This window comes from Berghia stephanieae, chromosome 12 (assembly GCF_034508935.2).
Source record: "Berghia stephanieae isolate SIO BIC M18660-M18661 chromosome 12, UCSD_Bste_1.3, whole genome shotgun sequence".
NCBI classification, from domain to species: domain Eukaryota; kingdom Metazoa; phylum Mollusca; class Gastropoda; order Nudibranchia; family Aeolidiidae; genus Berghia; species Berghia stephanieae.
This window is the reverse complement of record NC_088371.1, coordinates 39693826-39708825: the sequence shown is the minus strand read 5'-3', so window position 1 is coordinate 39708825 and position 15000 is coordinate 39693826. Positions and strand designations below refer to the sequence as shown.

Here is a 15000-nt window from a genome sequence, read left to right as displayed (position 1 = left end):
TGTCGTGAGAAACTCCTATCCTAACATCACGCCAGATCTGTCCATACTCGCATCAACACATTGAAAAAAAAAAAAGAAGAACCCAAAAATAATCCCCAACAAAAACAAAACAACAACAAAATTTTAAAAAATAACGCCCCCCAAAAAAACCCGAATAAAAATCCCCTTTGATTAAAAGAAAAAAAAAAGAAAAAGAAAAATGTGCTTTTCTATAGCGCAATATCGACTAAACATTCTCAAATCGCTTTACAGGGTGTCACAAGCCATCGGCAACCTTTAACATGACGCCTGACGTATTACCGTTTTGAGTTGTCAGGTTACAAATACGTGCATTCGTTTAAATTTGATGTGTTAAAAAATGTTTTTGTTTGTTTTTGTTTTGTTTTTTTTTTTGTTTTTGTTTTTAAGGGTTTTACGGTTGCAAAACGTTAAAGTCATATCAACACCAGTAAAAAGGAAGAACAACGGATAGTGAAAAGTTCTAAAATTACAATTAAAGCACCCAAGAAAAGGTAAGACAAAGGGGAATTGATTCAAATAGGAAACCGATGTAGATTCCAAGAGCACATTATCAAAGTAATTAGTTTGAAAAAGTCTCACCCAGACACCTGCACAAGATTCCACTAAGAGGAATACACTCAAATGTCTACAGTGCACACTCAAAATAACAAATATAACCAATAAGAGAGAGATGATTTGCAAGGAAAAACATATCTCCCCAAACAATAACTATACATTTGGCTTTTCCCTCACATCCAAGGACTCCGGCCAGGGCCAGGACAAAACCAAGTAATTTCATTCCAAGACAAAGACAGAAAGCAAGTTGGAAAACAGATACTGGGGGATAGAAGACACAGCAAGTACCTCCCTGCCCACTATGGGAGAGAATTATTCATAAACATGGATGTGCGGCTATGTGGTCTAGGGGTATGACACTCGCTCTCGGATGAAAGGTCATGGGTTCGAGCCTCGAGCTCGGCGCATAGTTGAGTCCTCGGAAAACGCTCTTTACTCAATTTCTCTCACCGTACTCAGGTGTAAAATGAGTACCTGGAGTCTTTGTCCGAAAATTGCAATATCGCCTAATAGGCGGCATGTCCCGTCCTACATGTTAAATGTTACTGTTGACCAGGGACCCCTTGTAAAGCGCTTTGAGCACATTTAGTGGATATGCGCTATATAAAGCCCAATTTAATTTTTCTTAAAAACAATAACAAAGACCTGAGTGACGTCATCTTCATGCTATCTATAGTTTCCTCACCTGGAAGACATAATGGGCGTAGGGATACACGTTGACCATCATGGTCTCCCCAGCCTTGGGGTTGTCAAGGGAGATCATCAGCATTATAGAGTACAGGAAGTCGTTCAGAAGCTTGAGTGTGTCCGACACGCCCAGAGCTGTGGAACACAAAGGAATAACATTTTGTAAATCGGAAAACTCTCATACATTAAATGCCACCCATAGGGAATGAGATTAGCAGAAGAATAGCGTCCCTTGATTGGACGTCACCTTACAGAGAGAACGTCAAAATGGTTTTGCGCATGCGTCTCTCTCGTCCTCGCTTTTGGTGAAGTGTCTCATGCCGCACAACCAACATGACGTTCTCTCTCTAATAACTTTTCCGCTCGTGACTTCCAATCAATGGACGCTACTCTTCCGCTAATCTCATTCCCTATTGTCTCCAAACGGTATTATGTCGGGATGGACCAGATGCTAAAAAGTCAAATTATAGTTAAACTGGTCAAAAATATAAAACGTCGGTATTTAGCACAGTAAAATATGATATTCCTTATCCACTATAAAGTATATAAACTCAACTTAAGCATGATATTTCTGGCTACAAATTCCATTTTCAGCATCTTAATAATACCGTTTTGATTACGGTGACAGCTAACTAACGGCAAGGACGAGATGAGATGTCTGTTAGGCGATATTTCATTTTTATTTTATACATACAGAAACAACTTTCTTATCAGTCATGTACTTTTTATTTACACATACTATAGTACGATGAGAGAATGTGAATATAGATAGCGTATTTTCCATTGACTGTGCGCCTCGCAGATTAATGTCCGATTTGACATAGAAATAAAAACCAAATGATTGAAACCTTTCACATTAAAATTTGAGAAACAGAAGAAGAGAGCAAGAAAGAAAGGAAGACAGAAAGATAGTAAGACAGAGAAATAGACAGATAGTAAGACAGACAGATAGAAAGACAGAGAAATAGACAGATAGTAAGACAGACAGATAGAAAGACAGGCAGATAGAAAGACAGAGAAATAGACAGATAGTAAGACAGACAGATAGTAAGACAGACAGATAGAAAGACAGAGAAATAGACAGATAGTAAGACAGACAGATAGTAAGACAGGCAGATAGAAAGACAGAGAAATAGACAGATAGTAAGACAGGCAAATAGAAAGACAGAGAAATAGACAGATAGTAAGACAGACAAATAGAAAGACAGAGAAATAGACATAGTAAGACAGACAGATAGAAAGACAGAGAAATAGACAGATAGTAAGACAGACAGACGGTAAGACAGACATATAGAAAGACAGAGAAATAGACAGATAGTAAGACAGACAGACAGTAAGACAGACATATAGAAAGACAGAGAAATAGACAGATAGTAAGACAGACAGACAGTAAGACAGGCAGATAGAAAGACAGAGAAATAGACAGATAGTAAGACAGACAGATAGTAAGACAGGCAGATAGAAAGACAGAGAAATAGACAGATAGTAAGACAGACAGATAGTAAGACAGGCAGAAATAGACAGATAGTAAGACAGACAGATAGAAAGACAGAGAAATAGACAGATAGTAAGGCAGAAAGACAAAGACAGAAAGGTAGTAAGAAAGAAAGACAAAGACAGAAAGACAAACAGATAGAAAGACAGAAAGATGAAAGACGGAAAGACAGAAAGATAGTAAGACAGAAAGACAGAAGGAAAAAAGGAAGGGAGGCAGGCAGCCAGACAGGAAGGATGAAAGTGGAAGAAGAAGGATAAGGAGAAGGAGAAGGAGAAGAAAACCACTTTTCAAAATAACCAAACACAGAAAAAAAACCCAGCAACAACAACAACAAAAAGTCCCTCCGGACTGTAAATAATAATATTCCATATAATATTGTTATAGATTTTCATGGCTTCATTGGCAATTGTGAATAATATTGTAGGCGGGGGGAAATGCAAATCCTGTAACAAGAAGTATGGTGATTTGTGCTCTGGAAATCCCAAATTCCTAAATAATCTTGCAGCCTGTTTACCATGAGAATGTCGCCAAATATACATGATAATAATGGCTGTGAAGGCAAGATGTGCTCGGCCGTACTCTGGAAAAACCCATATTTTAAAATTTGGCCAGAAAACTCGTCCTTCAAATATCGATCGGTTTAAATGACCCTCATCTTGGCAACAAAACAAAACAAAAAAAAAAAAAAAAAACAAAACAAAAAAACAACCAAAAAAAAAAAACCCTCTCAAACCTGGGACCTTGATGGTTTTTTTTTTTTTTTTTTTTTTTGTGCCAAGATGAGGGTCATTTAAATTGATCGATATTTGAAGGACGAGTTTTCTGGCCAAATTTTAAAATATAGGTTTTTCGAGATACGGCAGTGCTCAGGGTGGGAATTTATCTCTTTGGACATACAATATAACTGTCTAGTAATGATTGTGTCTTTCTCTCTCTCTCTCTCTCTCTCTCTCTCTCTCTCTCTCTCTCTCTCTCTTTCTCTCTCTATCTCTCTCTCTCTTTCTCTCTTTCTCTCTCTCTTTCTCTCTCTCTTTCTCTCCCCTCCTCTCTCTCCTCTCTCCTCTCTCTCCCTTCTCTCCCTCTCTCTCCCTCTCTCTCTCCTCTCCCTCTCTCTCTCCCTCTCTCTCCTCTCTCTCTCTCTTTCTTTCTCTCTCTCTATCTCTCTCTTTCTCCTATCCCTCTCTTTCTCTCCCCCCTCTCTCTCTTTCTCTCTCTATCTTTCTCTATCTTTCTCTATATTTCCCCCTCTCTCTCTCTATCTCTCTATCTCTCTTTCTTTCTTTCCATGTTTTTCTCTCTGTTTTACTCCCCCCCCCTTCTCTCTATCTCTCTAGTCCTTCTCTTTCTCTCTCTCGCTCTTTATCTCTCTCCCCCTCTCTCTCTATCCCCACCTCTCTCTTTCCCTCCCCCCTCCCCCCTCCTCTCTATCTCTGTAGTCCTGTAGAAAATTCTAATCCATCAACTCAAGAGATGAAGTGAGTAGGAAAGTGCCAGAAGACAATAGAGAATAAACATTTCGAGGCGGTGATGGGGGTTTGAACCCGAGACCTTACTGGTACGACATCGCCATTGCCTCCCAGCGTTACTTTCTCCAAAAATTACCGCCTGTCTCGACTGGGGATCAGCCCTCACAAGTACTACGATAGATAGTCAATTGTACAACTTTAATTTATTAGACGGATACAGATACTGTGGACGTTTCGGGTTTCCCCTTTATCAACAAAACAGGATGAATAAAAGACTACAGTCGAATGATACGAGTATTATTGTCTGATTCATACAATAATTTAGTGAGAATAAAAATGGCTGGCTAAAAACAATAACAAAAGCTGAGTGTCGCCAGTTTCGTTCCTTCTATAGCGGAAATTCATTCATCATCTATTTTTTAAAGATGTTTATTGTACTTTAATGTTGTTATATTATTATTATTATTATTATAATTTCTCTGTGTCCATTACTTAAATTGTTTATCTGAACGTGAGCGGGCACAGGAGTAACGGATTCCACACAGACTTCTCGCCAGGACTGGATTTGCATAGGCCATTAGGGGCTTATTGCCAGTAGTAGACTTTGACTTACTTCCATCTGGAATAAATCAACAGGGCAGGGACATCGTCGAGTCAACAACATCTACACTTCCGGTTCCAAACTCATTGGAAATGTAGTTGCGTGGCATGCTTACAGTATAAGGTGGTGCCAGAAACGGAAGAAAATGACTAAAACATGCTATATTTTGTAAATACAAAAGAAAGAAAAACATATACAGAAAAGACTTACTCAAATAAGTAAGAGGCGATTCATGCATTTCTTAGTTTTAATATTTTTCAAATGCTGTGATCCATTTTTTTAAAGATGGAATTGGTGCCAGGCACCAAATCAACCAATATAGCCACGCCCCCAGGCACCAAATCAACCAATATAGCCGCGCCCCTGCCCCTGAGTGTGAATATAACTGAGAAATTACTGAACACTGAACATGTACCGGTGTTGTGTAAGATCTGAACAAATCAATTATGTGTATGAAGAAACAGTGCCAGGAAAAAAGTGGGAAACAAAAATACGAGAAAAAAATATATCTTCGTCGACTTGGGGGTGTCGAACCTCTGACCTCCTGGTTACTGGTCAGACTTGCTAGTGCTACCAATACACCACAGAGGTTCTTGGAAGTCAAGGAAGACTGCATTTTTGGGATGTTATTTTCTTTTCTTGTACTTTTCTTTCTTGCTTTGTCTGTCACCGTTTCTTATATTATTGTTGGAAGTGTGTATGTAGCCAGCCCTTTGGAGGGGTTGTAATGGGGGAGAGGAAGAGAGGAAGAGAGAGAGAGAGAGGGGGGGGAGAGGAAGAGAGAGAGAGAGAGAGAGGGAGAGAAAGAAAGAGAGAGAGAGAGAAAGAGAGATAGAGAGAGAGAGATAGAGAGAGAGGGAGAAAGACAGAGAGAGATAGAGAGAGGAAGAGAGAGAGAGAGAGAGAGGAAGAGAGAAGAGAGAGGAAGAGAGACAGAGAGAGAAAAAAAGAAAGAGAGAGAGAGAGGAAGAGAGAGAGAGAGAAAGAGAGAGAGGAAGAGAGAGAGAGGGAGGAAGGGAGAGAGAGGGAGAGGAAGAGAGAGAGAGAGGGGGGGGGGAGAGGAAGAGAGAGAGAGAGAGAGACGGAGAGGAAGAGAGAGAGAGAGGAGGAGAGGAAGAGAGAGGGAGATAGAAAGAGAGAGAGAGTGAGGGAGAGGAAGAGAGATACAGAGGAAGAGAGAGAGACAGGGATGATAAGATAGAGAGAGAGAGAGAGAAAGATAGAGAGGGAGAGAGATAGAGAGAGAAAGAGATAGAGAGAGAGATAGAGAGAGAAAGAGATAGATAGAGAGAGAGGGAGGGAGAGAGAGAGAGAGAGAGAGAGAGAGAGAGAGGGGGGAGAGAAATATAATTGGATTACTAAAGAGATAGTAATATTGTGACGGTTGACAATAAGAGTAAGAGACCGGAAGACGCCATATTGTGCTGACATGGCAACCAATAACTAAAAGCCAAATTAATACGAATTGTTGGATCGTGAAATGCTATAACATTATTAGTACATATAAGGGACAGCGTGGCTCAGCGGTACGGTCTTTGCGTCATCCTCGAGAGGTACGGAGTTCGATCACTCGCTTCTGGGTTGTGTGGCATTGAGCTAGTCACCTCGCCTTAGCTCAATTTTGCGGTGCTGTACTGAGTTATTCTAGTCTTCCCTTGGAATAGACCCTAGAGACAAATTTCCCCTATGGGATGAATAAAAGGAATTTTATTTTATTTATAATAATTTTTAAATAAAGTGATAAACAAAGATGAATATAACAGCCTCATTCGATTGAATTGTGCTTTTATGTCTTATGCATGGTATGACACTAGCTTTCCGATCGGAAGGTCCTGGGTTCGAGCCTCGCTCGGCACATAGTTGAGTCATTGGAAAAGGCTCTTTACTCACATTCTCTCACCGTACTCAGGTGTAAAAGTATGAGTACCTGGCCATCAATAGCGTTGTCTATGTCGGAACAATTTTATTATCGCCTAACAGGCGTCATGTCATGTCTCGTTCTTTATCATACGTGTTGCTAATGGATCCTTTGTAAATCGCTTTGAGCACGTTTAGTGGATATTGCTCTATATAATATTATCATCTTGTCAAAAACTCTCAATTCTTGGACTTCCCATAATTTTTTTGCCAAGCTAAAATAACCTCCAGTTTCGGAAATTACGTTTTCGAACACGAGCCGTCTCGACAGCGATCCAAACCCAGCGTGTGTCCCTGTTCGTTTCCGCCCAATCTTCATAACAAAACTAAATTATTCTATAATCTTTATTTAATTTTTTTTTTCTGGAATAAAGTATCGTAATCGAGCTCGCCTCTGTTCCTGATGTTAACCCTTTTCACTCTCTCCTTACCAGCTATTTTCAGGGTTTTCCCCAAAACTTCACACCCAACTAACACAAAAACATATTTTTTAAAATCACTCAAACATAATAGCAGTAAAGTTCTTGCGATACATAATTTCTTTAGCAAAACATGCTCTACAACACCCTGTGTTCATTTGTGACCAAACGTCTCAAAACAGTATTATGTCGGGATGGACCTGATGCTAAAAAGTCAAATTAGAGTCAAACTGGTAAAAAAATATGAAACGTTGGTATTTAGCACAGTAAAATATGATATTGCTTCTCCTCTGTAAAGCGAAATAAATTCAACTTAAGTCTGATATTTCTGGCTACAAATTCAATTTTCAGAAACTTAATCATCCCAAATTAATACCGTTTTGAGACGAAGGGTCACATATTCTTTAAATTCTATGGTGTACAAAAGGAAAATGTTGGTTGTATCGTAACGAATGTGACGATTTTCCTATGGTTGGTAAGGAGAGGGTTAAATATTGGTTGTATCGTAACGAATGTGACGATTTTCCTATGGTTGGTATGTAGAGGGTTAATAGCAACTAGAGGAACATCGTCGAAGTCGATACGATACAATGACCTTTTGATGATAGGGAGTAGCGTCCCTTGATTGGAGGTCACCCATAGTCTGTGACGTCACCGGCGGAAAAGTTATTAGAGAGAGAAGGTCATGTTGGTTGTGCGCATGCGTCTCTTGTCCTCCAATCAAGGGACGCTACTCTTCCGCTAATCGCATTCCTTATATCACGAAATGAAGTCGGGATGGAACTTGGTCCCTTTGCGTGTGAAGCGAGTGCTCTACCAACTAAACTCTCGCCCCCTCCCCCCCCCCCCCCCCTCCCCCCCTTCCCCCTCACCCCCAACGATTTAAATCAATGATTTAACTCTCTCCGTACCAGCCATTTTCAGAATATGCCCCAAAACGTCCCACCCACCCAAAAAACACGAAAATAGATTTGTCTCACTCAAGCTGAAAAGCAAGGAGTACATGCTATTGTTCGGCAAAATTAGCTCTATAGATAGTATGCGCTTAACTAAGAAGCTCATAACATTGCCATCCGGAAGTATAACGGACCAACACACAAAACGGTGTGTATCCATGAACGTTTATAGTTAATAATAATAATAATAATAATAATAATAATAATAATAATAATAATAATAATAATAATACTAAATAATAATAATAATAATAATAATAATAATAATAATAATAATAATAATAATAATAATAATAATAATAATAATAATAATAATGGTGGTTGTGATGATGGTGGTGATGCTGATGATGATGATGATGATGATGATGATGATGATGATGATGATGATGATGATGATGATGATGATGATGATGATGATGATGATGATGATGATGATGATGATGATGATAATAATAATAATAATAATAATAATAATAATAATAATAATAATAATAATAATAATAATAATGGTATGAAAAAATACCCCTCCTCTCTTAATAGATGGTACAGCTTTCGAAATTGACGTCATTTATCATTGAGCGAAAATAGATTAATAACCAGCCTTTTTCCTGGCCCTACAAACTGCCTGGAGTGTCCCAAATTAGGTGGCTATTTTACCAGCCCGGAACTTTACTTATCTAAAGAGTGACCCAAGGGAAAAGTACTGAAAAAATGAAATCAGAAGGAAATGATTATTATCTGGGATTTCTTAAACTCCTACATCTCATCCCTCCTCCCACTTCTGTCATCCCTCCTCCCACATCTTTCAGCTTCTCTTTTATTTTTTTTCATTCTGTATTTATTTATTTATTTATGGAAAGAAAGTAATGAAAAATGAACCTTCTGAGGCTATGTGGTTTATTGGTATGTCACTGGCCTTTGGATCGGAAGGTCCTGAGTTTGAGTCAGGCTATGAGCGGCGCATCGTTGAGTACTTAGAAAAGGCTCTTTATTCACATTCCCTCACCGTTCTCTGTCAAACGGAGAAGGAAGTCTACCTATATCGATATAAACGTTGTCTGTCTACAAAGAAGGAGGTCTACCTATATCGATATAAACGTTGTCTGTCTACAAAGAAGGAAGTCTACCTATATCGATATAAACGTTGTCTGTCGAACGGAGAAGGAAGTCTACCTATATCGATATAAACGTTGTCTGTCTATGAAGAAGGAAGTCTACCTATATCGATATAAACGTTGTCTGTCTATGAAGAAGGAAGTCTACCTATATCGATATAAACGTTGTCTGTCTATGAAGAAGGAAGTCTACCTATATCGATATAAACGTTGTCTGTCAAACGGAGAAGGAAGTCTACATATATCGATATAAACGTTGTCTGTCTATGAAGAAGGAAGTCTACCTATATCGATATAAACGTTGTCTGTCCACGGATTGGAAGTCTACCTCTATTGATATAAACGTTATCTGTCCACGGATTGGAAGTCTACCTATATCGATATAAACGTTATCCGTCCACGGATTGGAAGTCTACCTATATCGATATAAACGTTATCTGTCCACGTCACGGAGAAGGAGGTCTACCTATATCGATATAAACGTTATCTGTCCACGTCACGGAGAAGGAGGTCTACCTATATCGATATAAACGTTATCTGTCCACGTCACGGAGAAGGAAGTCTACCTATATCGATATAAACGTTATCTGTCTATGAAGAAGGAAGTCTACCTATATCGATATAAACGTTGTCTGTCCACGGAGAAGGAAGTCTACCTATATTGATATAAACGCTGTCTATATAGGGGCAGCTGTACGGTCTTTGCTTTGTACCCGAAAGATACCGAGTTCAAATTCCCGCTACGTTGTGTGGCCTTGAGCAAGTCACCTCGCCATACCTCACTTTGCGGCGCTGCACTGCGGATGACGCCTGTGTAATAACTGTTTTCCCCTGGATTAGACTCTAGAGACAAATTTCCCCTATGGGATGAATAAAGGGAATATGATTTTTATTGCTTTGTTTGATCTAGATCGACGTGTAAACAATGTCTGGCCATCGATATGAACGCGTGAAGCGTTCTCCGGGGTGTACGATAGTCTGGTCGTGTTTGCCCACCATAATTGGTGGAACAGCGTCAGGTGGTGGACTAGGAGGTTGGGGTTTCTTCAAGACACGAGTGGAATCCAAAATCAGGTGTTTGAGTGTGTGTATGTATTTTTGTGTTTATGTGTGTGTATGTTTGTGTGTGTGTTTGTGTGTGTAATTTTGTGTGTGCTTATGTGTGTGTATGTTTGTGTGTTTTTGTGTGTTTATGTGTGTGTATGTTTGTGGATTTTTGTGTGTGTGTGTGTTTGTTTGTGTGTGTGTGGACTGGAGGTTGGGGTTTCTTCAAGACATGAGTGGAATCCTTAATCAGGTATTTGAGTGTGTGTGTGTGTGTGTTTGTGTGTGTTTGTGTGTATGTTTGTGTGTGTGTTTGAGTGTGTGTTTGTGTGTTCTTATGTGTGTGTATGTTTGTGTGTTTTTGTGTGTTTATGTGTGTTTATGTTTGTGTATGCGTGTATGTGTGTGTTTGTTTATGTGTGTGTTTGTGTGTGTATGTGTGTATGCGTGTATGTATGTGTTTGTGTTTGTGTGTGTGTTTTTGTTGATGTGTGGAGGATTGATAGAAAGAGTGATTGAAGTGGAGGGATGATTCATATATAAAGGAACAACATAAAACAAACAAAGTTTCGGCCTTTGGCCTTCTTCAAGTTAACACGAAAAATGTTATGTGTTAGATTGTCATAATAGTTAAAAATATTAAAGGCAAAATGTGTGTGTGTGTGTGTGTGTGTGTGTTAATGTGTGTGTGTTAGTGTGTGTTAGTGTGTGTGTATGTGTGTGTTTTAGTGTGTGTGTTAGTGTGTGTGTATGTGTGTGTTTATGTGTGTGTTTGTGTGTATGTCTTTGTGTCTGTGTGTGTTTGTGTGTGTGTTAGTGTGTGTGTGTATGTGTGTGTTTTAGTGTGTGTTAGTGTATGTGTGTGAATGTTAGTGTGTCAGGAAATAAAGGGGTTTGAAAACTTTAATGATCTTTTCAAAGAGTTTCGGAAATAACTTTAATCAGAACATTCCTAGGGAAATTCTATGCCCGGCTGTAACGTTAAAATGTAACGAAAATATGAATAGATATTGAGAGTTTTTATATAGCGCAATATCCACTCAAATTCTCAAAGCGCTTTACAAGGGGGTCCCAGGCCAACAGCAACACTTAACATATAGGACGAGACATGATACCTGTTAGGCGACATTACATTTTTTTGTTTTGGACAGAACAACGCTGTTAACGGCCTGGTACTCATTTTACACCTGAGTATGGTGAGAGAATGTGAGTAAAGTGCCTTTTCCAAGGATTCAACAATGCGCCGAGCTAGGTTCGAACCCAGGACCTTCCGATCCTAAACCGAGTCTCATACTACAAGACCGCATAGCCGCATATAGCTCATAAAGTGAAAAATGAACAATTATACGAAGTTTCGGCCTTAAGCTTTCGTCAGGTGACAGAAAAACACGCCGAAAATGACGAGAGAAAATAACAAAGAAATTACATTATATTAATATTTATAATGAAACAAAATTATGAAAGAAAACAGGAAGGGGTGAGAGAGAGAGAGAGAGAGAGAGAGAGAGAGAGAGAGAGAGAGAGAGAGAGAGAGAGAGAGAGAGAGAGAGAGAGAGAGAGGGAATGTATAGAGATAGGGAAATGAAATAAAGAGATAAAATATAAATTGACAATTGAAAACTGGTGCAGAGCCTAGTACGAAGACTAAACATAGCATGAGAAGAAAAAAAAGGGGGTGGGGGATTTTAACAATTTGAGACACTACTGTGAGAGTATTAGACCCCCCAACCCCCACCCCCACCCCACCTACACACCCCTGCGTTAGAGATAGTAAGAAGGAAGGAGAGAAAGAAAGAAAGAAAGAAAGAGAGAGAGAGAGAGAGAGAGAGAGAGTGAGTGAGAGAGAGAGAGAGAGAGAGAGAGAGAGAGAGAGAGAGAGAGAGAGAGAGAGAGATGGGATTTATGGCGCTTGCAACACATATTATGGACATATCAGCACTAGTAAAATGGAAGAAAATGGGATAGTAAAAAGTTCTAGGATTACAATTAAAGAACTGAAGAAATGTAAGACAAAAGGGAATTGGTGCAAATAGGAAACAGATGTAGATTCCAAGAGCACACTATCAAAGTATTTAGTTTGAGGTCACTAAATATCTCATCCTAACACAAGCACATGTTCCCACTAAGAGGAATACACTCAATTGTTGGCAAATCATACATATGTCAAACAAAAATATTACAGTGTTAAACAGAGAGGTGATTTACAAGACAAAAAATATCATCTCCCAAAACTGTAATTATACATTTGACTGTTTCCCTCTCAGTCAGGGCAAAACCAAATAATCTCATCCCAAGACAAAGACAAAAAGCATGTTGGAAAACAGATATAAGGGGATAGAAGACATATTAAGTGCCTCTCAGGCTGTCCATTATGAGAGGGACAGAAAGAAGGGGGAGGGGGGGGGGGTCGGGTAGAATGTGTATCTGTTGGTATGGGTGTATCTGTGTGTGATGTGTCTGTGTGTGTGTGTGTGTGTGTGTTTTGAGAGAGAACTGGAAAGTAAATAAATGTGGGTGGAAGGAGAGATCTAATAATTAAACGCATCCTCATGCGAGGAATATTAAGACTATTTACATGTCATCAAATACGAGGGGGAAAAAAAGTTGGAAATAATTGGTTTGTCGTCTCAACGAGATCTCAAGAAGATTCTGCAAATGATGAAATTTAATACGACAGAAAATCAACGATAAAGAAACAAAATTAAGTCTGGCAGAAAGACCGTCGCCGATCAGGGGTGACAGATTGAATTTGAAAAAATAATAATGTAAAACAAATGATGGGAAATTTGCCAGATGGTCTGATATAAATCTTAATATCATTTCTTACACCACTCTACTCTTCTTCTAAAACACACAGAGACAGAAATGTATTAGCATTCTAATCTCGTTGCCCCCAGTAAGTGCGATGTTTACATATATGCAGGTCTGACATTCGAACATATTATGGTTGGATTGGGTCGTAAAGTACTATATGAAATGAAAGAACTGGGCCTGGAGGAAGATGATAATATGAACCGAGATACATGGAGATGTGGCATTCATTATTCATTATGGTACCCCTGCAAAATGCGGAAAAAGATGAAAAAGAAGAAGAAGAAATGCTAATTTCTTAATTAAATTTGCGGAATTAACTGATGGATGGGAGAAATGCCATGAAATTGCAAAATGTAGAATCCTAAATGAATGCAGAAAGGTACGAGGCAAACCAAGGAAGTCCTGGATAGGAAATGTGGAGGCAACAACTGGCAAAAAGATAATCGACTGCTCGGTAATGGCCATTGAGCGTGAAGAATGGCGTTCCATGACATTCAACCTCTGTAGGGAGACGGAACTCCGGTAAGGTAAGGGTTATGGCCCTTGAACGTGAAGAATGGCGTTCCATGACATTCAACCTCTGTAGGGAGACGGAACTCCGGTAAAGTAAGGGTTATGGCCCTTGAGCGTGAAGAATGGCGTTCCATGACATTCAACCTCTGTAGGGAGACGGGACTCCGGTAAAGTAAGGGTTATGGCCCTTGAGCGTGAAGCATGGCGTTCCATGACATTCAACCTCTGTAGGGAGACGGGACTCCGGTAAAGTAAGGGTTATGGCCCTTGAGCGTGAAGAATGGCGTTCCATGACATTCAACCTCTGTAGGGAGACGGGACTCCGGTAAAGTAAGGGTTATGGCCCTTGAGCGGGAAGAATGGCGTTCTATGACATTTAACCTCTGTAGGGAGACGGAACTCCGGTAAGGTAAGGGTTATGGCCCTTGAGCGTGAAGAATGGCGTTCCATGACATTCAACCTCTGCAGGGAGAGGGAACTCCGGTAAGGTAAGGGTTATGGCCCTTGAGCGTGAAGAATGGCGTTCCATGACATTCAACCTCTGTAGGGAGACGGAACGCCTGTAAGGTAAGGTAATGGCCCTTGAGCGTGGAGAATGGCGTTCCATGACATTCAACCTCTGTAGGGAGACGGAACTCCGGTAAGGTAAGGTAATGGCCCTTGAGCGTGGAGAATGGCGTTCCATGACATTCAACCTCTGTAGGGAGACGGAACTCCGGTAAGGTAAGGTAATGGCCCTTGAGCGTGGAGAATGGCGTTCCATGACATTCAACCTCTGTAGGGAGACGGAACTCCGGTAAGGTAAGGTAATGGCCCTTGAGTGTGAGGAATGGCGTTCCATGACATTCAACCTCTGTAGGGAGACGGAACTCCGGTAAGGTAAGGGTTATGGCCCTTGAGCGTGAAGAATGGCGTTCCATGACATTCAACCTCTGCAGGGAGACGGAACTCCGGTAAGGTAAAGGTTATGACCCTTGAGCGTGAAGAATGGCGTTCCATGACATTCAACCTCTGCAGGGAGACGGAACTCCGGTAAGGTAAAGGTTATGACCCTTGAGCGTGAAGAATGGCGTTCCATGACATTCAACCTCTGCAGGGAGACGGAACTCCGGTAAGGTAAGGGTTATGGCCCTTGAGCGTGAAGAATGGCGTTCCATGACATTCAACCTCTGTAGGGAGATGGAACTCCGGTAAGGTAATGTAATGGCCCTTGATCGTGAAGAATGGCGTTCCATGACATTCAACCTCTGTAGGGAGACGGAACTCCGGTAAGGTAAGGTAATGGCCCTTGAGCGTGAAGAATGGCGTTCCATGACATTCAACCTCTGTAGGGAGACGGAACTCCGGTAAGGTAAGTAATGGCCCTTGAGCGTGAAGAATGGCGTTCTATGACA

General features: G+C 40.3%; 1 protein-coding gene across 4 annotated transcripts in view; it reads right to left on the bottom strand.

Annotated features, from left to right (window-relative positions):
* Nucleotides 1-15000, bottom strand: part of LOC144957899 (uncharacterized) — a 369376-nt gene that overhangs the window by 5844 nt on the left and 348532 nt on the right. For all 4 annotated transcript variants that reach the window (XM_078889432.1, XM_078889431.1, XM_078889434.1 and 1 more), the window contains one exon: nucleotides 1262-1398. In XM_078889432.1, the coding sequence (XP_078745558.1) occupies nucleotides 1262-1398 (137 nt within the window). The remainder of the gene's footprint in view (nucleotides 1-1261; nucleotides 1399-15000) is intronic.